Source organism: Haliotis asinina, chromosome 14, assembly GCF_037392515.1.
Source record: "Haliotis asinina isolate JCU_RB_2024 chromosome 14, JCU_Hal_asi_v2, whole genome shotgun sequence".
Lineage (NCBI taxonomy): Eukaryota > Metazoa > Mollusca > Gastropoda > Lepetellida > Haliotidae > Haliotis > Haliotis asinina.
In genome coordinates, this window is record NC_090293.1 from 53362358 (window position 1) to 53388876 (window position 26519).

General features: G+C 40.6%; 1 protein-coding gene and 1 long non-coding RNA gene across 5 annotated transcripts; one reads left to right on the plus strand and one right to left on the minus strand.

Moving 5' to 3' along the window:
* Positions 1–413: 413 nt before the first annotated feature.
* LOC137261785 (N-acetylated-alpha-linked acidic dipeptidase 2-like) lies at positions 414–20712 on the minus strand. 4 transcript variants are annotated; one of them, XM_067799569.1, is made up of 20 exons: positions 20485–20712; positions 19346–19447; positions 17259–17489; positions 16113–16266; positions 15097–15228; positions 13659–13781; positions 13199–13376; positions 12447–12543; positions 11664–11750; positions 11439–11524; positions 10968–11087; positions 10206–10288; positions 9796–9859; positions 8031–8098; positions 7556–7641; positions 7097–7184; positions 6422–6683; positions 5010–5091; positions 3090–3182; positions 414–2488 (listed from the first exon to the last, which is right to left on the minus strand). In XM_067799569.1, the coding sequence occupies exons 3-20, from the start codon at positions 17462–17464 to the stop codon at positions 2314–2316; spliced, it is 2184 nt and encodes a 727-aa protein (XP_067655670.1). In that variant the 5' UTR covers positions 17465–17489; positions 19346–19447; positions 20485–20712; the 3' UTR covers positions 414–2313. The 4 variants fall into 4 exon arrangements, with proteins under 4 accessions (XP_067655670.1, XP_067655669.1, XP_067655668.1 ...); XM_067799568.1 differs by having other exon boundaries at positions 18205–19447; XM_067799567.1 differs by having other exon boundaries at positions 18150–19447.
* Positions 19230–21169, plus strand: LOC137261786 (uncharacterized). The gene is made up of 3 exons (XR_010954875.1): positions 19230–19449; positions 20598–20660; positions 20954–21169. It is a non-coding gene; the product is annotated as an uncharacterized lncRNA (long non-coding RNA).
* The last annotated feature ends 5350 nt before the right edge of the window (positions 21170–26519 follow it).

Here is a 26519-nt window from a genome sequence, read left to right on the forward strand (position 1 = left end):
GTTTTCGTTGATGGGACAGATAGATGTTACAGATATGAGACACGCACACATAGATTTACTGCCACAGCAACACTAAGAGGACATTGTCTTGAAAGTGTATTTACTTATCGCCTATGCAGACTTTATATACATACACACTCACACACATAAATGTTATCTATCATAATAGATAAAAGGAGCTAGATCCTTCATCAGTGTTGTTTATGGAGATTGTTAAACGACATCATATTGACTGCAAATTCTTAGGCAAAATACGGGACATATACAGAGGTTCTTCGTACAGTTTAAAATGTGCGATATGCGAGGCCACCTTAATAACTGGCTCAAAGCACTGAAAGAATTGTGAAGTACTTATGAATTGTGAAGTACTTATGAATTGTGAAGTACTTATGAAGAATAAAGGGACATGTTCGTGATAGTTGTATCGATTTATTGATACATTCGACAGTACAGTAGTAAACCGACACCTGTAGCAGAGAATATATCATTTTCAAAGTTCAAGTAAATGTAGTGTGTGATCATTCAGTGCAATGAACCCATGAACCTTAATGCAGCTATGCTGCTCTGCGCACATAGCGCATGCGCAATGATCACCTTCCAGTGGCTTGAACCGGGATGCCTGGATGGTTTAATCTCAAGAATACGATTCGTGAAAACACAGCAAGTGATGCGTGCAAGAGTCGTTGCTGTGGTCGAAGTTGAAGTACAGAAGATGTTTCTCGTGAATACAAGCATCTGATTCTCATTCTATCAAATCTTGGTTTATGGGCAGATTTGCAACCCAAGTTTTCAAGAAAAAAATGTAGCATTAGAAATACTGAATCATAGTAAAAACGTGCTCAGCTTGAAAACTGAAATGTTTTAATCCGTATCCATATAATGGAAAGACACAAAACAGCCATGATGATAATGATAAGCAGCCTCTGTCACAGAACAAACTCAATGTCTGGTTTATTGACACCTGTGTGTCTGCCTGCCTGCCTGCCTGTCTGCTAATGATAACATGCAATACACAACTTCAATCATTGGTCACAAGCAATATGAACTATCACCTGTCAGGCAATACACCACAAATGACTGGGTTCTGTCTGCCACTTTATTAGTTCACCATCTCACTATTTGATGATTGGGCCGAAAGCAAATGTGGAAATTATGAGCATGTATATTGCGCAAATGAACCAGCCAATGAAAATCTTCGTTAATCTTGAGTGCACGCCCACCCGCTCTGACTAGGTTCGGTATCTGTTTCGATTTGAGAGCAGTAAACCCAAGTACAAAATATTGCACTTTTGCGATTGTACTCTATAATTTTGTGTATTTGTTCCTTATAATTGGAAATGCATACTGTTTGTCATGAATAAATGATAACTGTGTTTAAATTACACTGTATGTTTGTTTGGGTTGCATGTAAGCTTTAAAGGAGGGTTTTTTAAGTACATACTCTTTATGTCAAAGGTTCAAAGAGCTTCACGATACTACTCTTTCTCTAAAATATCATGTGATTAACGTCACAACGTTCGAGGTTCTGGTGATGATTTGGGGAAATTTGAAAGATGTGTTTTAGACTGATCTGCCTTCCCGAGTGTTTATGACATATAGGCATTAGGACACGTTCATTTGTTATTATCAATAACTAAAGAAAAATCAGTGATATCTGATATAGCTTACTTGTACAAAGAACTATGCTTTTAGCAGAGATTTCTTGCCATTCTGCTAAGACAGGGTGTTTCGCTTGTATTGATAACTGGCCCCTGTTTGTTTTTAAAAGCAGATTCTATTTTCCCACAAACGGCATGAAAGTTCTCGTCATTTACAAGAATGGAAAAGCGCATGAAGTAAGTATATCACATTTTTCTTCAAACAGAAAAAACAGTACCGCTGCAATTGTACTGGCAAACGTCTTTGTTCGTAAAAGGCTGACGTGGTTGGTGGCCGCCCTCATAAAGGTCATCTGTCCGGCCAGGACTGTATATCAACGAATTGCGGGTGTTTATGGCTCAAGCGATTCGCCGATATACAATACACACGAATGAACTTTCAATCAATGGAAGAATATACTGGAATTGTGTCTGGAATCAATTGTTAAGCTGTTTCCAACTTAGAATAATTACATGCGTCATGTAGTCCATATAGCCATTTTCAGATTTCATGAAGTGGTTGAGTAATGGATCCGTGGCGAGGTTGGGAGTGAATGGTATTCAGGAATGTTATAAAGAGGCTGACTTTAGATAGAGCTCGTGAAAAGAACTGACCAGGGAAAATGTTTTATGGTTGGAATATGAAGGGAAATGATAGATTTGGTTTAAATATATTCTAACCCATTAATATAAGAGCTGCTGACTGTATGGTGAAGGTGAGAACGGAGATATGAGTCTGAACCTCTCTCCAACGTGTAGCGTTGTTGCCGATCTGGTACAGGAGGTCTGCCAGCCCTGGGAACGTGGTTGTCTTGTAGTAGTCGGCAGTGCTCGGGGACAGCAACACGTGTCTGAAACACAAACAGGGTCAGATGTGGACATGGCGTCGTAACTAGAATATATAGATAATGACCTACAAGAAAATTGACATCTACAGATAGTGTCGATGTCAAAATAGGAACACAAATATGATCTACTGGCATAGTGATATTAACATATCATGTTCACGTCACAATAGATGCACAAATGTGATCTAATGGGATAGTGTCATTAACAGATCGTGCTGACGTCACAATAGGAACACAATGATGATCTGCTGGAATACCGACTTTAACAGATCGTGTTGACGTCACAATAGGATCACAAAGATGATGATCTACTTGAATACCGACTGATATTGCTGACGTCACAATAAGAACACAAAGATAAGGACCTACACACAACCATCTCCATCATAAATGATTAACATGGGAAGGTCTGAACTGCAGGTGGGGTTTACTTGTGACGACTATTGTTCCAATCCGCCACACTTTCTTTGGAAGCGAGTAAAATGACTAAATGTATTACCTGGAACGCTGTAACTGATTTTCTTCAATTATTTGTTCGTGGTTGCCCGACACGCTCTGACAGACATGATCTTCTTCTTCTCACATACACGTGTTCTTCACTTACTTGTATTCCTTCCTGACTGGGAGTCCAGTGTGGACTTGGAACGCCTTCTCCAGAGCCATCAGCTTGTCGTTGACACCACGGACAGCTAGGGGACTGAAACACACATACGTTTACATATGTTCATGTTATGTTGTTATTCATGCCGTTCCGCCATCATAAATCCCCGCAGGGGTGTTTATCGTTCCCTGTTAATATATGCATGGGTCCCAAATATGCCATGTTTAGCGTTCTCTGGGAATGTAAGGAGAAAATGGGTCCAAACTATACTATATATATGTTGACTGGGAAAGTGGGGAGACAATGGGTCTTGGCTGGGAGTGAGGCGGGAGACTGGGACCCAAGTATACCATGTGTGTCGCTGACTGGTGTTGTGAGGGGAATGGGGCCCAAGTATACCATGTGTGTCGTTGACTGGTGTTGTGAGGGGAATGGGGCCGATGTATACCATGTGTGTCGCTGACTGGTGTTGTGAGGGGAATGGGGCCCAAGTATACCATGTGTGTCGCTGACTGGTGTTGTGGGGGGAATGGGGCCCAAGTATACCATGTGTGTCGCTGACTGGTGTTGTGAGGGGAATGGGGCCCAAGTATACCATGTGTGTCGTTGACTGGTGTTGTGAGGGGAATGGGGCCCAAGTATACCATGTGTGTCGTTGACTGGTGTTGTGAGGGGAATGGGGCCCAAGTATACCATGTGTGTCGTTGACTGGTGTTGTGAGGGGAATGGGGCCCAAGTATACCATGTGTGTCGTCGACTGGTGTTGTGAGGGGAATGGGGCCCAAGTATACCATGTGTGTCGCTGACTGGTGTTGTGAGGGGAATGGGGCCCAAGTATACCATGTGTGTCGTTGACTGGTGTTGTGAGGGGAATGGGGCCCAAGTATACCATGTGTGTCGCTGACTGGTGTTGTGAGGGGAATGGGGCCCAAGTATACCATGTGTGTCGCTGACTGGTGTTGTGGGGGGAATGGGGCCCAAGTATACCATGTGTGTCGCTGACTGGTGTTGTGAGGGGAATGGGGCCCAAGTATACCATGTGTGTCGTTGACTGGTGTTGTGAGGGGAATGGGGCCCAAGTATACCATGTGTGTCGCTGACTGGTGTTGTGAGGGGAATGGGGCCCAAGTATACCATGTGTGTCGCTGACTGGTGTTGTGAGGGGAATGGGGCCCAAGTATACCATGTGTGTCGTTGACTGGTGTTGTGAGGGGAATGGGGCCCAAGTATACCATGTGTGTCGTTGACTGGTGTTGTGAGGGGAATGGGGCCCAAGTATACCATGTGTGTCGCTGACTGGTGTTGTGAGGGGAATGGGGCCCAAGTATACCATGTGTGTCGCTGACTGGTGTTGTGAGGGGAATGGGGCCCAAGTATACCATGTGTGTCGCTGACTGGTGTTGTGAGGGGAATGGGGCCCAAGTATACCATGTGTGTCGCTGACTGGTGTTGTGAGGGGAATGGGGCCCAAGTATACCATGTGTGTCGCTGACTGGTGTTGTGAGGGGAATGGGGCCCAAGTATACCATGTGTGTCGTTGACTGGTGTTGTGAGGGGAATGGGGCCCAAGTATACCATGTGTGTCGCTGACTGGTGTTGTGAGGGGAATGGGGCCCAAGTATACCATGTGTGTCGCTGACTGGTGTTGTGAGGGGAATGGGGCCCAAGTATACCATGTGTGTCGTTGACTGGTGTTGTGAGGGGAATGGGGCCCAAGTATACCATGTGTGTCGCTGACTGGTGTTATGAGGGGAATGGGGCCCAAGTATACCATGTGTGTCGTTGTATGCTGAGGATGTTGGAACGCGTGACACTCCTCCACCTCCCCCTCGGCACAAAGCGACACCAACATCATCGAAGACGGCTGTTGTAAACACGAAGCGCTTTTTAGTTAGAAAGATGAAACAATTGTTCATATCCTACTTTGTCACATCGATTTTCTGCAGTCTCGCATGGAAGTCACGTGACGCCCGTGTGTAATTGTCCGTCGCCGATTGGATCGCATCTGGGGAAAAAGAATTTATAGAAAACGACCAAATTCGTTCCACATCCATATTTGTGCTAAAAGCATAATTCATTGTACAATTCCGACTATATCATGAACATATGTTCTCTTGACTGCTGTTTAATACTCCGTATTGTTCCAGCATGTAAGTAGTCTAGTCTGACAAACATCGATGAACCCAGTCGGAATATAATGGCATGAAGAAAGTCAGCAGCATGGGTTGCCGCAGGTAAATTCTAAAGGACATTTTACTGGGTGTACATCGCACATATTGTCACAAGTGAAGACCAAGTTAGTTATCATCATGAAGATCATGATCAATGACAACTGTTGTTCCAGACTATCGTTACTTTAAGACAATTGTTAGATACAGTGTACTGAAAGGCATAGTGATATTTCATGTTTGTATGATTATTGATTGGCGCAAGGTGTACTGTTTGATTATACTGTTGTGGGTGTATGTTCTTGAAGCAGCGAGTAGATACTAGTGAGTGAGCACGGTTTTATGCCGCAATATTCCATTACGTTGGGAAACGTCAGAAATGGGCTTCACACATTGTACCCATGTGAGGAACTGAACCCCGTCTTCTGAGTGAAGAGCCAACACTTTAACCACAAGGCTACACCCCCCCTCCCACACACACCCACCCACCCCCACCCCACCCCCCGAGTAGATACTAAACCTAAATGTGTTTCACCGTAGATCACTTTAAATGATCACCGTAGATCACTTCAAGATATTCGGTATAATTTAGACAAAAAACAACAACAATGAAATAGAAAGTAAAAGTAAACCCTGTTTCCCGCTGTCCTAAGTTCATCACCTATCAGCACTGCTTAACTGTTAAGTGCTGGCTTCTATCCAATGCTAATTAACTGTTAAGTGCTGGTTTCCATTTGTCCCTTGCCAGTCACACATTAACAACAGTTATATGTTGGCTTCCGTTGGTCAGTCCGCATCTCTGTAGTCGTATTACCTTTGTTGTTCTTACATGTACATATCTATGCTTTCTCCCATTCGTTCACCCGGCCAAGGAGTAAAAGTGCACTCCGAAAAGTTGTGTTCCTCATAATAAAGAAGTTTCTTTATGTGTACCTCTTCTAAATACTGGCTAAAAGTCCCTTTTTAAGTCTTTATTATTGCTTCTCATCGAGATATGATCGGATAAAATGTACCTGTTATCATAGAGAGTCAGCTTGTATATCTGTTATACTTGCGGAAGAAACCTTCATCTTCGCAGAAAATGACTTAGCCTAACGACATAGACGCCGCTGAATTTCAGCATTGGATGAAAGCAGGTAACGGTTATCAAGCTCACGTTTAACTTACCTGACACTATGTTCCACCGCTTAAACTCATCCCGGTTGGCTTCAAAGACATTTTTAACGAATCTGTCAATGTCTCCAGCGTAATCTCGTACATCAAACGGTAATATTAGTGAATCAACGAGATCTCGTGTCAGCTCCATGTACAGTGCGGCGAGGGTCCGACATGCTCTGAATTCTGGATCCATCATCTTCACAAAGCGGTAGCCATCGTACAGGGTGTGGTACAAGGGGTACACGCCTCGCTGGATTCTGTCCCCCAGGTCCTGCAATGTATCATAGGTTTACACACATTCCACTTCCGGGTGTAGGTCCTGCAATATATCATACGTTTACACACACTCCATTTCCGGGTGTAGTCCCTGCAATGTGTCATAGGTTTACACACGTTCCACTTCCGGGTGTAGGTCCTGCAATATATCATAGGTTTACACACATTCCACTTCCGGGTGTAGGTCCTGCAACGTATCATAGGTTTACACACATTCCACTTCCGGGTGTAGGTCCTGCAACGTATCATAGGTTTACACACATTCCATTTCCGGGTGTAGGTCCTGCAATATATCATAGGTTTACACACGTTCTACTTCCGTGTGTAGATCCTGCAACACACCATAGGTTTACTCAATTTATTCAGTTAGCCTGCAAGTTATATTTAAAAGAAGGGATTTAATCTTACCACGTAGACATAACTGGCGGTAGTTGTAGGGATGGCTACATCTTGTTCAAACGGCAAAAAGTCTGATCCAGCGCCAGGGAGGACAACACTGCGCATGCAAAACCAGGTCATCAGCAGTGTACAGAACACAACATCACTTATCACTCAGGAATAGGTGAACATGTAGCCTCTCGGTCGCATTTTTGTGATATTTTAATAAGTATTATGAATAATGTGTAAATGCAAAACAGAAATTCTTGTAAATACATAACCTCAATACTACCCCACCAGATCCCCTCCTCCAGTGCCCGGATAAAAGTGGACAAAAAGAAGATAGATTCTCTGTATTCTCAGATATAACCGTTGATGGGTTTCGCACATTATTTTGCTTGGAATTACCAATACCTTCATGTATTAACAATACCAGTTTTCTGTTCTATAATTTCTTTATATGTGTATCACTTACTTGATGTCACTTACCGAGGATACGTCTTGTCGAGGGGGTCAGGATTGCGCTCACGCCAAACCTCGAATAACGTCCTCCCTTTTATATGAGCATCAGGGATCTGGTAAGAAGGAGATATGTGATAATTATGCCCTAATGCCGGATAGGATATATATGCCATGCTGTTCCATTTCTTATCAGGGTACACCAAGCTCTAGCACTAAGAACACTTTATTTTGCATTGCGCAGTCACTTGACACCCAAAACACCACCACCACCACCACCAACAACAACGACGACGACGACAAAGACAACAACAAACCCCATCCCCACCCCATCACACCCAAAAATAAAAAGAGTAAATAAATAAGTAAATATACTAAATAAACTAAATAAACTCAAAACAACAACGACAAAAACACACAAAACAAAACATGACTGAAATCACGGGCCCAAGATTTCGTCTGCCTGGAAATTATACGTTCCCCAAGACGGAGGACTATGTGATACCTTTTTAGCTGCTCGGTAAATTGCCTGTTTCAAGGTCGGGGTACCTTGCAGACTCAGAGTGTAGTTCCCTGAAATATACAGACACAAGGGATAATATTAGACGTTGTTTCAATTTCAGAATTGAAGGGTTGTGTCAGTGATGAACTAAACTGTCTAAAATGTATGAATAATATACTAAAAGATCTGAAATATATGAATAATAAACTTAAAGTAAGAATAAACTGGTGGTTAGTCTTCAGAGGAACACGATATTCATTCTGTAAAACAAATTGTTGTTGAATATAACTGAGAGACTAAAAGTTGCCTGCTTTACTCTCGCCCGTCAACCAAACCACAGACAGGTTAACTTTGTCGCCAGAACTGCAGCCAACCGGAAGTGACATAATGTGAGGAGATGTTTTCAGTTAGTCGTATGTAAGGTGTGTAACAAGCTCATCAATTTGTTGATTTCTTGGAGTCAACAAATACGTGTCGAATCGTAGTGTTGCCGTGAAATGCTCCCAGGGGTTAACTGGGTTATGTTTGTGCGTGCGAAGCGAGCTTCATGGAAGTCTGTAGTTTCGTTTTCATCAAGGTAAAAACTCAAAATTACTAGTTGTAGTGAATGATTGATGACAAATATGATTTTGCATGACTTGTAACACAAGGATTTCCTCCTCGAGTGCGAGGTGGTCGAAGTGACAATAATATTTCAAATAGAATTATGTTGACACCCACCTCATGTCCAAGAGTCAAATTATTATGTTACAAGCTACGTCATGCAAAATCCTATTGTCCATCAGTCAAATACATATTTTACTACCAGCAAAAAGTAGTTTTGATTTTGTAACGCGGTGAAAACAAACCTAGATAGCATTTATTCTCAGACTGGTGGATGTTCGCGATAGAGCGCCGCCATTTTTAGAAAGTCTTTTGAAGAATCAATTAGATTAGGAAAAGTTTGAAAATGAATGACAGTGTGGATTTTGAACATGTGCATATACTACAGGTGGAATGTATGAAGGAGGTGACGTGACTGTTCAAACGAATAGAAAAAAAGTCGTCGTTTCAACTACCGTTGCTTAATTTGTTGTGCCCCTGTATATCAGTCTGTGACCGTTTTACCGTTTTACGCCAAACCTTTCCAGCTGAATACAATGCTGTGAACCAGAAAATTGTAAGTTCACAAATAAGAACGTTATGCAAACACAATTAGCAGCCACTGTGATTCTCTTATTCGTTCAGTCCATATTTAAAGCATTTAGGGAAGGTACTCTTCGAGATGAATTCGTTACCATGTGCACGCGAGTTTGATGTGACCGCGTTTTCGTGAACTTCGTTCTCTTTTCACACTTAACTCGAGCACATGATGAATCTCCATATCAAACTCACGAGCACATAGTATCTTGTAGTATCTGAATCATGACCAAAATGATTGTGACAGGAATCCTGCAGCGCCCACTTTACCTAAAGGAGACGCTGAATCTGATTGGTTGAAATCTCATTTGCGGGAGAGAATTATGCACTGTTGTCGAAAAGGTCAATTTAGGGTGATTAAACGTCGAAATGAATAGTTTTAAGGACGGGGTTTCATTTACAACGATGCCAATAACCGATTTTGTATTTGTACCAGATAGAGTATATCTGATCTTTAACGATCTAGGGTGTATCAACAATATATATAGAGATTGTGGATCTGAAATGCTTGAGTAATAAATTTACTAAAACGTATGAATAATAAACTTCAAGATCTAAATGTAGGGATAATAAACTTAACATGACGTACCGATTGTAATAAGGTCAATGTTGATATAGGCAACGGCTTGGTTCTGGAGCCATTTGACATTTTCCTGCAAGGGACACAAATCTAAAGTGAACTGAAAATGAACTCACACTTGAATATTGTCTGAAATGAACCTGGTTTTGTTTACTGTGAAAACATGTTGACACTTTAAAAACAGAATAAAAAATACGACAGGAAAGTCAATCAAGATTAGTGAAGAACTCTGCCGTAAAGTGTTGGCAAAGACATACATTGGCTTGGTGGCAAGAAGGCCATCTGCCACATCAAACAAGATTCTCCACCCCTCCAGACCAGGCATGTCCACTGATAAGACCCCACATTTATTTCTTCGGTTTTGTCTGTGAGCATATTAATAGTTAGTCCCTCTTACGGTTGCTTCAGAACAAACTTACCTCCACCCACTCGTAAGACCCAACCAGGCCAAATTCCTCCGCGTCCCAGCTGCAGAAAATGACCGATCGTCGTGGCTTCCAGCCTGCCAAATACATAATGTGTTGAATTCAGATAGACATCTAGCGGCACTACTCTACAACACCTCTTTTGAAGTGCATTTTTTTAATAAAAGTGTATATTTAATGTTTTCAGATAATATACTATTATACTAGTGTATAGCACATTTTAAACAGTGCAAAACAAATTTTGACTTAAGACAGATATGTTACTTCAGAGTGGGTTCTGGTTTGTGCTTGACTGTAAAACTGAATGAGTGAGTTTAGTTTTACGCAGCGCTCAGCAAAATTCCAGTTATATGGCCTCGGTCTGTAAATGATCGACTATGGACCAGACAATCAAGTGATCAACAGAATGAATATCGATCCGCGCAAGTGGGAATCGATGACATGTGTCAACCAAGTCAGCGAGCCTGACCATCCGCTGCCGTTAGTCGCTTCTTACGACAAGCATAGTCGTCTTTTATGGGGTGCTGAAGGCCTATTCTATCCCGGACCTTCACGGGTCTGTAAGACTAAGCATGGGTCAATAAGGAAAAGTTCATTACAACCCGCTCATTGTAACAAGTCATGAGCTGGTGGCGTTATCGTAACGCTCACACGTTGTTAGTCCCAGTCAATAGACTGTAGTAATGAAAGGATGCTTATTGAGAATGCACATTCTTATCAGTAGAAAACACTCACGTTGAATGAGATTAACATTACCATTTTTCACTTGCTTGGCGTAAACTCTGGACATTTCCAATAAGGCAGCGGTTCCAGAAGAAGGATCCGTTCCACCATACACCCATGCGTCTCTATGGTTACCAACCAACACGACGCGATCTGGGATCATAAAATATATGTCAAGCTACAAAAGTCTTGAGAAATCTGTGATAAAGTCAGAATCTGCAGTACTATTTCTTCTCTACTATGAACCGTTGTTTGTGGCTTATTACAAAGATAATAACTTCAGATGTTCGTATCCATTTTTGTTTTATAAATCCTCCTCTTATCTTTCAGTACTTCATTTGGAACCACATGTTAAGATGTTAAGATGACCAGATGCTAAGAGCATGTACATTGTATTCTTCCTTAAGTCGCATAGCTGGTGTGACACAGGTCACTTTGATAAGTAATACAGATTAATTAGGATGTCACATGCCTAAGTTTCTATATTGATGTGACTATACTCACCATTTTCAATTGTCCCTTCTAATTTGGCCAAAACATTATATATTGTAGCCGTCTTGAGGTGATTCCTGACATCCAGCTTGACACGTCTGAATCATATTGAATATTACAGTTCATTAAAGCATGGCTTGTTTTAATCGCGATTTGCCATGGTGAATGCGGACATGTTACTTTAAATACCTGTAAATAGTTATTGTGTGAGAAGGTGGTGTTGGGGGATACACGTACTTGCCATCCTTCATAGTTCCACCAAGTCTGTAGGTGATGTTGAGTCCTCCCTGCCAGTCTGCAGGCGCTGCATCTCCCTCCATCTCCCTGGACACAAATAAGATCCAATATAAATTTATTGAGAGGTACAATGTGATACACAGATAGCACAAAATGATAAACAACTGTTGATTATCGGTTGTCCATTCATGCACTTTGCCAACTAAAGCGGATAATCGGGCGCATCTTTCTGTGGCGAATGCCTGGTATTCACTATTTCATTGTGATCCATAAACACATTGGTGTGATAATGCTCTTAACAGATGTTACTTATGGTTGTGGAAAGAGTTTTTGTAGCTCTTATTTATGCATCTGAATCAGAACTTCTGTTGAGTTTGGCACAGTGAGATATGTGGAATACGAACAAGATGCTAACTTCCTACATACCTCTGAACTCCAGTTAAAATATTTCAATTTCTTTTCTTTGTATTTTTAAAGAAAATGAACACGTGGAATTTAATAAAATTTCACACGCATATGCCGTAGATCGATTTCTATTCAATGTCTTGACATGGTATGTGAACAAATGTTCTACAGGATATATTTTAAGAGTGGGTTTGGGAAGTTCAGTGATGAAACGCAAAAACCTGTAATGGGGGCAAAATGTAGTTCGTTGTGAGAAGGCATGATAACATATAACCATGAGATGTCTGACCAAAGACCTTTACACATGTGAAATGTATCACTGCTCTCGTGAAAGGTTAATGACACGAATTCAAACCAAGAAACACAATAGGAAGGCACCTGAGCAGCATGAATGCGTCACCGTAGCCGATGGGGTGGCAGGGAATTTGGGGCATCCTCATCTTCACCTCCTCCTCAGTAAGCCGCGATGTGTACCCTGAGTGATAATTTTCTGACCAAATATGTTCACAGTTGAAGAAGATTCAGTATAACGTGATCATATACTTTTCCAAAACATTCCACCTGAAGGAGCGTGGATTAGCTCTGAAGAGTCGTACAAAAAATACAAAGAAGTTGTTATCCATAAAAAGTGTCATCTATTAATGTTTGTCCAACTTTCCAACTTCTAAATGCCTTTCAAGTACATTTGGGAACTTTCTTCAATCATATGTCTTTGTACAACATGAAAAATGTTGATTACATCAGAGTCTGTCACAATACATTTCATTTGTCTTTTAAAACGACATATTATCAGATCCATCAGTTGTCTATAAAGACACCTTTAAGGCGTTACAATATCATCATTAATGTGTAGTTATTACCTGATGGAAAACGAAATGATGCAGTTTCTCATAAGTGCATGTGTGAATCTTTCAGCTGTGCAGCACCATGAACACCCTATCAACTTGTAGCTCCCTGATAGTGTAACCCATGTCTTTGTAAGTACAGGGTTTTGTCTTTGTCATGGCTATGACAGGTAGCACATAGAACAAACCACCTGTTTTCTATCACCGATAGGTATACTCACTGTGCACCAAGAAGTGGAATACACGATATAATATTGTAATTTATAAACGTGTGGAAAAACGAACATGTAGCAGGATATCCCGGTGTAGCCTGGTCGCCCTTGATCACGACAATGTTTCCCCTTTGAACTCCTGTCGGTGGAAGCCACATGCTCTCTGGGTAAAAGTTGTCTCCCTTGGCAAAATCGCCCGGATCCATGAAAAGGATGATTCCAACGGCGCCATATTGATGAGCAAAATATACCTTAAAACCCGATAACTATGATCACATGTGTTGCAATATAATTGTAGAATAAACGATATAATGTGGATATTTTTATGTATTTATTTAAGATATACGATTATATAAGCTGTCTAAACCGGCACTCATTGGGACTGAAGGAATAATCGGTTGTAGACAAGGAGCTGGATTGTACAGCTGATGGTAAATGTACAAGCCATAGATGGGGCTGAGATTGTATGCCGGTGTTGACAACTTGCCGGATTGGACAGCTTCCACCATATATATGTGTGTCCTGAAACTTACCTTATTCCCCCGAAATATCTTCCCATACCGAGCAATGGCGATCTTCCCCGAAACGTTCACACCAAGTTGAGTGAGCTTCTCGAAGTCAACATCTCGACCATAGTTTACATACACAAGTTCAGCCTGCATAAAAAATAGGTTTCCAACAAAAGCTGGTCACAGAAAACGTATCAGTGTTACAGCAAACCAAGACTGACAACATGTTTAAATTAATTTATAGAACTTGTGATGTGAAAGATGAGACTGGACATGGACATGGACTTAGTATCTGTACCAAACGTTTCATTGAAACAATAAAGGGATTTGAATCCATGGCAACATTCTCTTCGCAAAAAGATGTTCTAGCCAACCGAAACCAGTCATTAGCAACTTCATATGACATGTAGCAGTACATAACAACACTCATTACACACATTTGACATTCCTTTTGGTTAATAGATTCTCTTTGTAATCCAACAGATAACATATGGTACATTTGCCCAATTCATATATGGCATTGAGCATTCAAAGTTTCTCTTGATGCTTGAAATACCAGCCTTTCCAGTTCATATCCGCCCAAAATAGCAAATAAAAGGGAAAATAAAAGTTAGCTTTCAGCTTTGTGAACATACGCTATATTTTGTCATACTGAAAGTAAATTTTAATGTACTCACAGATATACCTAGAAAACAAACATTCATGAATGTTATGTAACTTGTTATGTACAACTGCTCTTTCCGCGTCGAACAAGATCAAAATGAAATTCAAACCAGTCTGATCTGACTCGTATTCTTGCTTAAAATTCAATATAATTCTCCAACATTCTTAACTGCCGACTACATTAGAGCCCCTTATATTTGTTATCACAAAATTATCATAGAATATATTTTTCAAAATGCCATTTTGAGGGTATCAGTGGTGTATTTGTTTCTCTTTTGACAGAGAAATGCAATAGATCATATAAAACATTCCATCAATGTTCTGCAATCTGTTTCACTAAAAAATCTTCAGTTTCAAAGTCAAGGGAAAATCAGAAACTGTGCAGCTCCGAAAATGATTTTTCTCATTTCTCAAAGCTTTACTATATTTACTTGTTCTAATGGTTGATTGTATAGCATGCTATTCATCTATTTACTTAACATCCACTTGAAACTGTTCAAATTGAAACACATGATGTTAGCGGTTTTGTATTTCTCTAATATCTAAATACAATACGGGTTTATTCACGTTTATATCTATACCTTATATATGTTTCATGGGTAAATGTTACATATGTGGAATCCATTCTTGAGCTTGATATATCACTCGCTTAGTAAAATAATAGTACCAGAATAAATCCATGTTAAATGTTTTCTTCACCGAGGTCTGATTGACAAAAAGCAAAGGGGTGGGTTGGCGTCCTTGTCTAACACCTGTAGACCACTACATTTTTCAGAGCTGAGCGTATATATCGCGTCACCTGTGGTTGTCCGCTCGGCGAGAAGGCGTTGTATGGCTGGACTGCTTCAGGATGAGTCTCCTCGTCGGAGTAGGCGATCTCTCTCGGCGTTGACTGGAACAGCACTCTGCCATTTGGCCCAGTCAAGGTGGCCTGGGCATGTCAGCCTTTGTTCATTAATTATTTGCATATTTCATTTAAGAAAGCAGTTCAAATTTATCGATATTTCTCAGCAACATTTCTAAACAAATATTACATCAAACTATCACTTCAACACAGCAAAACATTATGATAGTATATATACTATCCATCAAACGTTTAGTCTCACTTTAAGCACTCACTGTATAAATGTATGGCTACATTTCTCCACTAACCAAATGCAACCTTGTGCAGTTAAATTGCACGAAGGTCAAACATTAAAAGTCTGAAAAGCTTGTGCAAATATAGCTTGTTAAGATTTCGCCAATTTTCTCTGAATTTCATCATTTATTGAACTCATGACAATGATGGTTTTCAGTGTTACGAAGTTTGTTCACAATTATCAGTTCATGTGTATACCTTTAGGCAGTGTGCAATATTTTGCAAAATCTTGTTTAGAACAGTTGACTGAAGTAAATGGCTACATTTACACTTGTGACTCTTAATATATGATGGGTAATATAGGTTCAAGTCTTGAAAATATTGACCGTATTGTTATGTTTGTCATCCGTGTATGACAGGAGTACGTCATATCCTGTTCTAGCCACTGATCCCTGAATTGACCGTATTGTTATGTTTGTCATCCGTGTATGACAGGAGTACGTCATATCCTGTTCTAGCCACTGATCCCTGACGTACTCCGCCGTACGTAGATTACCCGGCGTACCACCCGTATGTGGCCTAGTCTTCCCTTACGTAACAGATGAGAACAGAACATTTAGGCTATCAATTACAAGTGTATACAAGACGTACTGTTTATATATCCGAACGCTAAGCCGAGCATAGAGCCCATTGAAAACGTGTAGATCTTTCTCAACCACATATGTTACGTTTCTTACCGTATTGTTGTGGTTGTCATCTGGGTACGACAGGAGTACGTCATACGGCACCACTTGTACGTCATATCCTTGTGCTAGCCACTGATCCCTGACGTACTCTGCCGTACGGTAGTTACCCGGCTCACCAGCTAGGTGAGGACGCCTCGTCAACTCCCTTTATGTGGTATAGAAACAGTTCCCCGTGTGGGTGACAAGGACGGACAATGGACACGATTTCAAATTTGAACAGTAGTTTTTAGCATTAAGCCATCTCTATACAATGTCCAGGCATGCATTAATTGAAAACCCATGTTGAAAGGTTGGTTGGCCTACCTGGACGCCTGATCATCTCTTGTGAAATGAGTGAATGAATGAATCAGTGAATGAATTTTTTATCATAAGCCACTAAGGCTGCATCGAAAAATCATATGTTTCTCGGGCACATTTTGTCAAAAGTAAACGACCTTATTATTTTTGGTAGAAAAAAATGACGAGGAAGGAACACATTTTTCTTTTCTCTCTCTCAGAAATACAGCTTGAAAAGTTTAGGACGTGTTAATGCGTGGTAGATTGAGTCACAACCGTTCTAAAGACATTCATTCTTATAGTGGACAAATGAATCATCGGGACGCGGCAAAGTCAAAATTATTCTTTTCAAATAGCAATAAAATATTGTTACACGCACAAATGAAAGTGACGAGCCGATGCTCGGGAAACATGATCAGGAATATGGTTTTTTATAATTCCTACCCCAAGGCCTTAGGTAGGATTATTAAGTTTTCAATGCCAAGGGAGGTTTTTCAAAATCTTTGTTGCAGAGAAGTGGTGGGCAGTCCAAATATGACAAGTGGTGACCAGAACGACGTATTTCGAGTTGTACCATGCCTCTTTGCAATAACATATCTCACGCATACTTGCCCGGACATGTGTGTGACTTGTTCCACTGGATAAGAAAAGGGGATGACGTGCTGTCACTTAAGCATCATAAAACTATCATTTTGATTGGCGAAGGCGTTCTTAGGATACAGTCGGGATCGTATAGCGTTTCTTGATTTATTCTTGAAATGAAATGAAAAGCGATGTCTTGAACTGGTTTTGTTGTTCTGAATAGAACCGTTCGAAAGACCAATTTTTGTAAAGGCAGGTAGATTTGCTGGAAGTACATACTTGAGATGTTTGTCAATGTGTGAAGGATCCACCTCACTGATCAGCCGCTGACTGATGCCTGCTTCAGCTTCTCGGGTCAGCTGCCTCAGTGTATCGTCCGTCGGGGACCTTGCTGGTGCAAACACACCAATCAACACCCCGATAATGAAGGTGATCACACCCACCATAACAACCACCAGTATCCATCGTTCTGCAGCTATATTCATCTTTGGAATAATTCTTAATTTCTAGCTGAAACAGCAATTTGAAATTACAAATTAGGAAAGTTTTTTATCGAAAAAATGTATCCATATCATTTGCTTTCTGTCAGATATCATTTTTGGTTTGAATATGCGTCCGTGCTCTTTTCATTTCCATGGTATGGTAAGTTGTATACAAAGAGTAATACATTCAAATGAGAGCGTATACGAGATAAACATGCAGATTAATGTTACCTGTAGTCTAAGCATAACAGTGCTGACTGAAGTTTGAAGAGAACACGCGGAAGTGTAGGCTAAGGCTTTCAGTGGATACTCCTAGAGTTAGTGAGTTAAAATTCAAAGTCACTTTGGCAATATTCCAGCCATACTGTCACTAAAACAGTAAAAACGTCATAATTTTATATTCTACAATCTGTCGCCACAGAACTGTGAAACAACCAGCATACCACAGTTACAGATATAAACTAACATGTAACTTAAAATTACAGAGTAATGGTTTAAGACCTCACAATATAAATATAGGGTGTAAATCGCCAGCAACTTGCTCGAGTTCAGTTCAGTGTTTGTAGAATTAAATCAAACAAGCACTGCTCACTTTCAAATTAATTAAAATTTCATTTTATTAATACATATAAAATAAATCTTAATAACGAAACAGAGATAGAATAAAAGCGTCGCCAACTGGTCTTACCTCAAGTGATGATCAACATTTGACAAGCATCTATGAACTAAGGCATACAACTTACAGTTCTATCTTACTGTCTGGTCGCGTTGAATTCTTCCCCGGTTACTTCACTTGCTTTTCCAGTGACCTCTGAATTATGCTGTCACATATATCTACAAGCTGCCGGTTACTGTCACGCATCAGCAAGCCAATGAATGAATCACATATACGAAGGTAAATGTCACACCTTCTCAAAAGACATGTCGTTTGTATGCAAAACCAGGTTGCACAGAGATATCACATGTCTGTACCGACACATATGGAGTAATTAGTTTTGTTTGTGAAATCAGAGTGCAGCGAGCCACTACCTGTCCATACTTTAAAATGCGGTGTGTGGATAAGGTATGGTGTGTGAAAACCGGTTGCACCTAGCGAACAACTAAAACATGAGTTGTGAATAAAAGATATAGTTGTGACACCAAGAGCACCCAACGAATAAAGAAACCGTATTGGAACATAAAGTGTGACAACAAGTTATGACATAAATGGAAACCGGGTAGCACATAGCAAACGTGTCCCCCTCCAACATGTGGTGCGAATACAATAAGTTGTACGTGAAACTAGGTTGCACCAAGCGAACACACGTCCATACTTCAAGATGTTGTGTAAATACAAGATATGATGAGTGAAACTAGGTTGCACGTAGCGAACACATGTCCATACTTCAAGATGTTGTGTAAATACAAGATATGATGAGTGAAACTAGGTTGCACATGTCCATACTTCAGATTATAGTGTGAGACATGATGAAGTATAATAAATAACACGCACAGATATGTACATTGAATGTACATTGTACTCAGATGTTCCTCTTAATAACATCTTTACAATAAAAAACAAATACTTTCCGATACAGGTCATCTATCAGGAGCAACATAACGTCTGACGAGGTCATGAACCTTCTGGACGAGACATGATATTCACAACCCAACCAAATTCAAATGTGTGAGGACAGTGTCTGTCAGACAGAAGACTGACAGATGTCAATAGTCACCTACTTCATCACAAACCATGAACTATTTTAACTGATGCCGTGTTTCATGTTCCCGTTGCTGAACCTAGGTCAACCTCACGTGTTACACTTCAGAGCAATAAATTTTTGCCATTATACATCGGGTTGTGTAGGTGTCGTGGAACTTGTCAAACAATTCAGCAAGCCTTACCACCCGATCCTTGTTAGTCACCTCTTCCTACAAGCAGAGTCACCTTTTAGGGCAAGCATGGGTTTCTGAAGGCCTACCCCGGACCTTCACGGGTCGGCTACCCTGTAAGTGTTTAATACTTGATCATAGTATATCTTGTGATGCAGTTTGAAATGCAACAGTATATATTATATATTATTTCTATGGAGCATGTTTATGCTTTCCAATCCAGTCATCATATCTTGAAGAAATTAGTTTAAACTACACATTAAAATGTCCATACTATTAATATGTATTAAAGTAATATTTACATTAGGCTATGAGGAATAACTATATATTTAAGACTGAGTTTGAATTTTCGTTTTTATCTTTTAAAACTTATCGTTAATTTTGCCTCAGTCGAAAAGATTTACTCTCCTTCTCACAATGAACATATAACCATTTACACAAGATACGTAGGAGAAAACGTGATGTCTAATATTGCATTTGCCATAACGGAAGAAGTTGAAGTGATCATGAAAAACATTTTCAACATTCGTATTGCATGAAGTTTTATTAAGAAATTGAATAACTGAATACTAATGAATGGTGTGAACAAAACGTACATTTTATTCATTAAGGCATTGAGTGAATTAGCTGACATCGATTCACTCATATTCTGGTACACGTGTGTTATTTTCGTAATTTTACATTTCTAACATATGTCATATTTGCGATTACACTTTCTTTGTATGGAAAACGTCAAATGTTGACAATCACTTGAAGTAAGGCCAATTTCTTAGTAAAGCTCAGCCACCGTGACTTCAACAAAGAATGAAATTCAGACAACTGGTGGTCTAGACTGCGTACTTTGTGTATCCCTCTGATAAGTGTAAATTGGCACGGCTCCCATGGCCAAAAGCTATGATTACACAATTAGAAAGTGGTCAAATCTAACATAAGTCATATTTGAGATTATGCTTTCTTAGTAAATTCTAGTACATTTTTGGAAGTCGCGGTGGCCGAGCTAGGCGGCTGCGGGTTCGAGACCCGGATGGGACTCAACCAAAAACCTACTTGAATTTGTACTTTTTAAAGAAATTGGCCTTACCTCAAGTGATGATCAACATTTGACGTTTACCATAGTAACATGCATCTATGATCTATATCACACAACTTACATTTCTATCTGTAAAACTGTCTAGTCGTGTGTCCAAGAGACGTGAATTCTTCCCCGGTTACTTCACATACTTTCCCAGTGACCTCTGAATTATGCTGTCATATATATCTACAGGCTACCGGTTACTGTCACGCACAAGCAAGCCAATGAATGAATCACAGAGTCCGCCATACGAAGGTAAATGTCACATCTTCTCAAAAGACATGTCATTTCTATGCAAAACCAGGTTGTACAGAGATATCACATGTCTGTACCGGAACATATGGAGTAACTAAGAGGTTTTGTCCATACATGTGTAAATACGAGATATGATATGTAAAAAACATTGCACCCAGTGACCATACTTCAAAGTATAGTTTGAGGACATGATGGTTTATGATACATAACGCATACATATCTGTACCTCCGTACCTTGTATTGCAATGCTCCTCTTGATAACATCTTTACAATAAAAACACTTTCACTTACAGGACATCTATCAACAACAACACCTAAACAGGTCTCAACAAGTCAGTAATGTCTGGGCGAGAAATGATATTCACAACCACGTTCAAACCCAATTCACATTTGTGAGGACAGTGTCTGTATGACAGAAGACTGACAGCTGCCCACCTACTTCATCACACACCATAAACTGTTTTAACTGATGCCGTCTTTCTTGTTCTTGAACCTAGGTCAAGGTCACACGTAATACACTACAGAGCAGTAAAATTTTGCCATTATACGTCGTGTTGTGTAGGTGTCGTGGAACTCGGTCTACTTATGTTTCTGACACAGTGAGTCGATCACACCATGCCACTTTAAAAGCAGTTTTTGTACCTGGATATCATCGCAAGCTCTCTGCATGGATAAACAAGCACAAAGCTCACACACTCTGGGCGTTTGGCACATGTGGTTGAATAGGATGAATACCAGTTATATACTCTGGTAACTTTGCTTAGAATCAATTTGTTTGTGAGTAACGTGCATATTTTTGTGTGCATTTTTTCCTGGCATTCTGAAATGATTTATTTGTTGCTTAGCTAGACACTTATTCCAGCTCTAGGGCGGCGGACATTCTGAAATGTATGTGCACGGGTGAATATGAATGTGCCACTTTAGTAATATTCCACTAATATCACGACACAGGACACGAGGAATAGGCTTCACCATTTGTACACATTCAGTGAATGAATCCGGATTTCGGGCGAACGCTTTAACTACTAAGCTACCAGGTAGTGAGTGAGTGCATTTAATTTTACGTCGCTTTAGATTTAGGCTTGTTGTCTTGGTTAACACATGTCATCTTATCCCAGTTGCGTTGATTGATGCTCATGATACTGATGATTGTCTGGTCCAGACTTTGTTCACAAACCGTCAACAAGGAGTGTGGGTTACTTTGCTTTAGGGTTTATCTAGTTCATTTAAACTATAATTGGCGTGAAACCAACAAACAATAAAACAACGTGATGTAATTAGCAATTGTATTCTATAATTACCGATGCAGCCTCTCGGTTACCGTGGCAGCGGGTACTAATTTTTCCAGCTGCCACCCTCCTGTGATGGTTGACACTGGAACTTGTTAAGGCATCACTGACCAATGAAATAAAAGTATTTTACTTGAAGGTAAGATTAATTACTATATACGTATCCCGCGGCAGTACAAAGTGGTAGTGCTAATGTAAAGTCAGAATATTTCAAGAAACGGTGATTATAGCAATACAAAGAGAAGAGAGAGATGGTAATATTTACCTCACTATGCATAACGATGGTAAAGTTTTCAACATTGGCTGACTATCCATGGATAGCAAATTCAAGCATTGGTCTTCTTTTAACTCTGATGTATTGTGTGAGGCAAGAGGAAACTCCCCTAGTGCAATTACAAAAACACTCCAGAATAATCTCCAACTTCATAATATATACTCTTAAAAAGTAGTGGAATTGTACTTTCAATGTACGATTGTCGAAACTGGGAGATATATGGGATGGAATCAATGTTGATACAATAATAATGGATGTTTTGAGAATGTATCACCACATGGATTTCATTCAAAGCAAAGCTTTTCGTTCAGTTATCCCCCTTGTTAAGTGACTGGAGTATGATATGAAAATTTCAGGTTTACAATTTTCAGTCAATAGTGTGTGATTGGACCCTGAAAACCCTGACCATGTACAGATGCAAGAAAATTATCAGAAAAAATGGTCTACAGTGATTTATCGACCTGCCTGAAAAACGTCAAGATTCATAATGACACCCCATGCACGTGTAGGAGACTCCCACGTTGTGCACGTGCTTCCCATACACTATGTTTGCGTGTAGTGATAACGTGAAATGATGCTGCGTGCACAAGATGAATGGCATTGTAACGTTCCTCAGTGGGTTTCTTTCTACCAGACTTCAAAGTTCATGTTCCCCTACTTTTTTGAAGAGTATAATTTTAAGTGTTATAGTCAGTCCATCCTCTACTAAATTCGAGAAAGAAGATTAAATTGCATTCCCAAGTTTTGGACAACAGTCTGTAAATAATCGAGTCTGCACCAGATAAACCAGTGATCAACAGCATGAGCGTCGATCTGCGTAATTGGGAACCGATGACATGTGTCAACCAAGACAGAGAACCTGACCACCCGATCTCTTACGCCAAGTATAGTGACCTTTTATGGCAAGCATGGGTTTCTGACGGCCTATTCTACCCCGGACATTCACTGGTCGAGAGTTCCTGGGATTTGTGACAGTTAAGAAAATGAATGCTCAGACTATTGCTGTGGAAATTATGAGCTATGGGTATCATGGGGGCTGGACATGAAGTATCTAGCTGGACATACATATCTTGAATCTTGCTTGATAGCGTCACAAAACTGATTTGGTTTCTCAGTGGGAGTGCTAAGAGGAAGGCCGTCTACCTTTAGGCCAAAGAAGGCGACGAGTCTGAGCTGCGTGGCACACTGACTGAAACACAGGACGATGAACTTGAAACAACAGCCTCTGAATTGATGAAAGGATCGAAGCGAAAACCAGTACCAAAGTTCTGTGCCACACGGTAGATATCCAAGGTATCAACACTGTCTTCAGTGATGGAAAATACCAGACTGTTCTGCAAAGTCTGGATCAGATTGCTGATTCAGGCTCTGGAGATGCAAAATCAGATTGCAGTTCATACATCTGCCTGATGACGGATTCTCAGTTCATCGTTGTCCCGTATGTACTCAGCTTCTTCAGTAATGTTACTTGTACCTAGCAGGCTGTGTCATGTGACTTGGGTTCTGCGATGTTGCTGCCTCCCCTGAATGAATAGCAATGATGTTGTCAAAAGTCTTGGATAGAATTGTCAGGAATGGACGAAGGGCTGGTACTGACATCACGAGACCACGAGCTACCACGATCAGAACGACATTGTGCCAGTGCTAATGGCTGTCAGTGATTACTATACTACGCAAAAAAGAAACGCATAGTTGAAAATAGTAATACAGGGCAGTCACGAAGAAAACCTGAATGAACATTAACGGTGCAATGCTGCAAGAAACTGTACGTCACAAATGACAAGTATTCCAAGGTCAAGGTCGCAGAGCAGTCAGTCGCATTAGCATCAATGGTTGCTTGGCATCGGTGTCCCACAGACGGGACCAGATTCCGGATGAAGTGTGTGGGAATGAGTTGATACTGTTCCCACAACCACAAACAGAGCAGGTAACGTCTGTGGTTGAGGATCACGCTGTCGCACATGACAATCCAATTCGTCCCACAAATGTTCAATAGGGCTAAGATCCGGTGATCGTCAGGGCCAGTCAAGAATCTGAACATTGTTCTGAGCAAACCCTGGTTATTCGTGCTGTATGCGGCCGAGCGGCATCGCGCTAAAAATGACGTTCTGGCGGTTCATGAAAGGAAGGACATGAGGCCCGATGATTTCATCACGGTAACGTCGGGCTGTCAAATTACCATGGACCTGAATGAGATCTGTCCTGCCACTGTATTAGATGCCAGCCCAAACAATGACACTTCCACCATCAAATCTGTCCACTTCCTGTACACTATTTGCAGCGTAGCGTTCGTTACGACGTCGACATACGTCGGGACGTCGCAGCATGTAACGTGACCCATCACTAAAGACAACAGTTCTCCACGTTTACAATGGCCATAGGAGATTTTGGCGACACCACTGTCTGCGTTGTTGCCGATGTTGACGTGTAAGCACAGGTCCTCGCAAAGATCTTCTGGAACGAATCCAACCTCGCGTAAGCGGTTGCTATGGTACTCTGAGACACATTCAGTTGCCTTACAATCGCAGACTGAGACTCCCCAGTCTCCAAATGACCTGGAATTGTTGCACTGAGCCTCAGTAAGTTTAGGCATGACTTTAACGCCAAATTTAAGATTGTCAACTGTCGAAAGAACATTGAAACCCCCCGACCTTTACTGGAAATGATGCATGGAATTACGACCAAATGGAAATGCATGAATTTCGTCCCGTTCACAATTTATTGCATTTACTGAGGAAAACAGATTTTGGTGCGTTTTGGCGAGTTGTCATCAATGACAATGGATTCAAACTAGGAAATGTTTGCAGACAGCGTTCACCATAGATATACTGATTACATAGACATCACTGATTCAAATTCGGAAAGGTACATGGAAACATACTACCTATGCGTTTATTTTTTTGAGTAGTTTAAAATATCAATGTGTTTAATGCATTTATATATGATGCACTCACAGAAAATGACACCAGGTTTGACAATTCTCACACAATCACGACCGACTAGATGAAGCGTGGATTGCCTCTCTCCTGCCGTACTATGATAAGTTTCTTATCTATGGTGGATTGAGCACGTTTGAGGCAGAGGTTGAAAAGTGGATGAGAATATTTGCCCTGAAATCTGAGTTGGACATTCCAAGTATAGCAGCAGAGTTCCTGGTCGAAGTAATGTGTAATGTGAACATGCTTCCCGGAATGTATGCCAACCTGACAGTGTTCATGACCATGCCAATCACCAGCATAGCTTGAGAAAGCTCTTCCTCCTCACTCCGAAGGCTCAAGCTGTGGACACGTGAAGCAATGAGCTTCTAACCACTCTGATAATGCCCACAAATACAGAACAACACTTCCAATACCGCACTGTCTACTCTAGGAAGACAGACTGGAGGAAAAACGACTCTGATAATGCCCCACAAATACAGAACAACACTTCCAATACCGCACTGTCTACTCTAGGAAGACAGACTGGACGTCTAATGACTCTGATGATGCCCACAAATACAGAACAACACTTCCAATACCGCACTGTCTACTCTAGGAAGACAGACTGGAAGTCTAACGACTCTGATAATGCCCACAAATACAGAACAACACTTCCAATACCGCACTGTCTACTCTAGGAAGACAGACTGGAGGAAATCCAAATGCAGCTATAATATATAAAAGTCCAAATCATTCATGATATTCACTTGGAACTGTAAATGCAGTAATGTCATAGTTAATCAGATACAAAACAATCTTTCTGACTTATCTTGGTAAAGTTTATAATAGTCCAAATCACTTTGATTGCCTTGGAATCCCGGAACATCTGATTTTAAAAGATTCCCGATGTCTCAGATACTAGTTGGGTAACGAATGGTTGTTACTCTTGGTACAATCACTTGTACTGTACTGCCTCTGAGTATGTATGCCACTCCATTTTGTTGTAACAGTGATACCTTTGAACAGAATTTGTTTTAAATGGTGAAGAAAATATTTTTTTAATATAATGATTAATTACATCATACTTTTCTCATGTTTGTTGGTTTCACAACTTATTCATTATTGGTTCCTAGTTAACTTTTTAGTGTCAGCAAGCTTTGTGCGTAGACCTAAATATGAAGCACACAATACGGTCTAAACAGCCACCACTATTTCAGATTGCAGAGGGCAAATCTACATAAAGTGGATGTGATTATTTGGTGGTTACTGAATGATAACAATGCATGTGCAGCTGATATAACGACTTCGTCTGAATGTCCTTGTTCATATAAATACCAGCCTCAGCGAAAATTCTGCATAAAAGGAGCATAATTGGTAT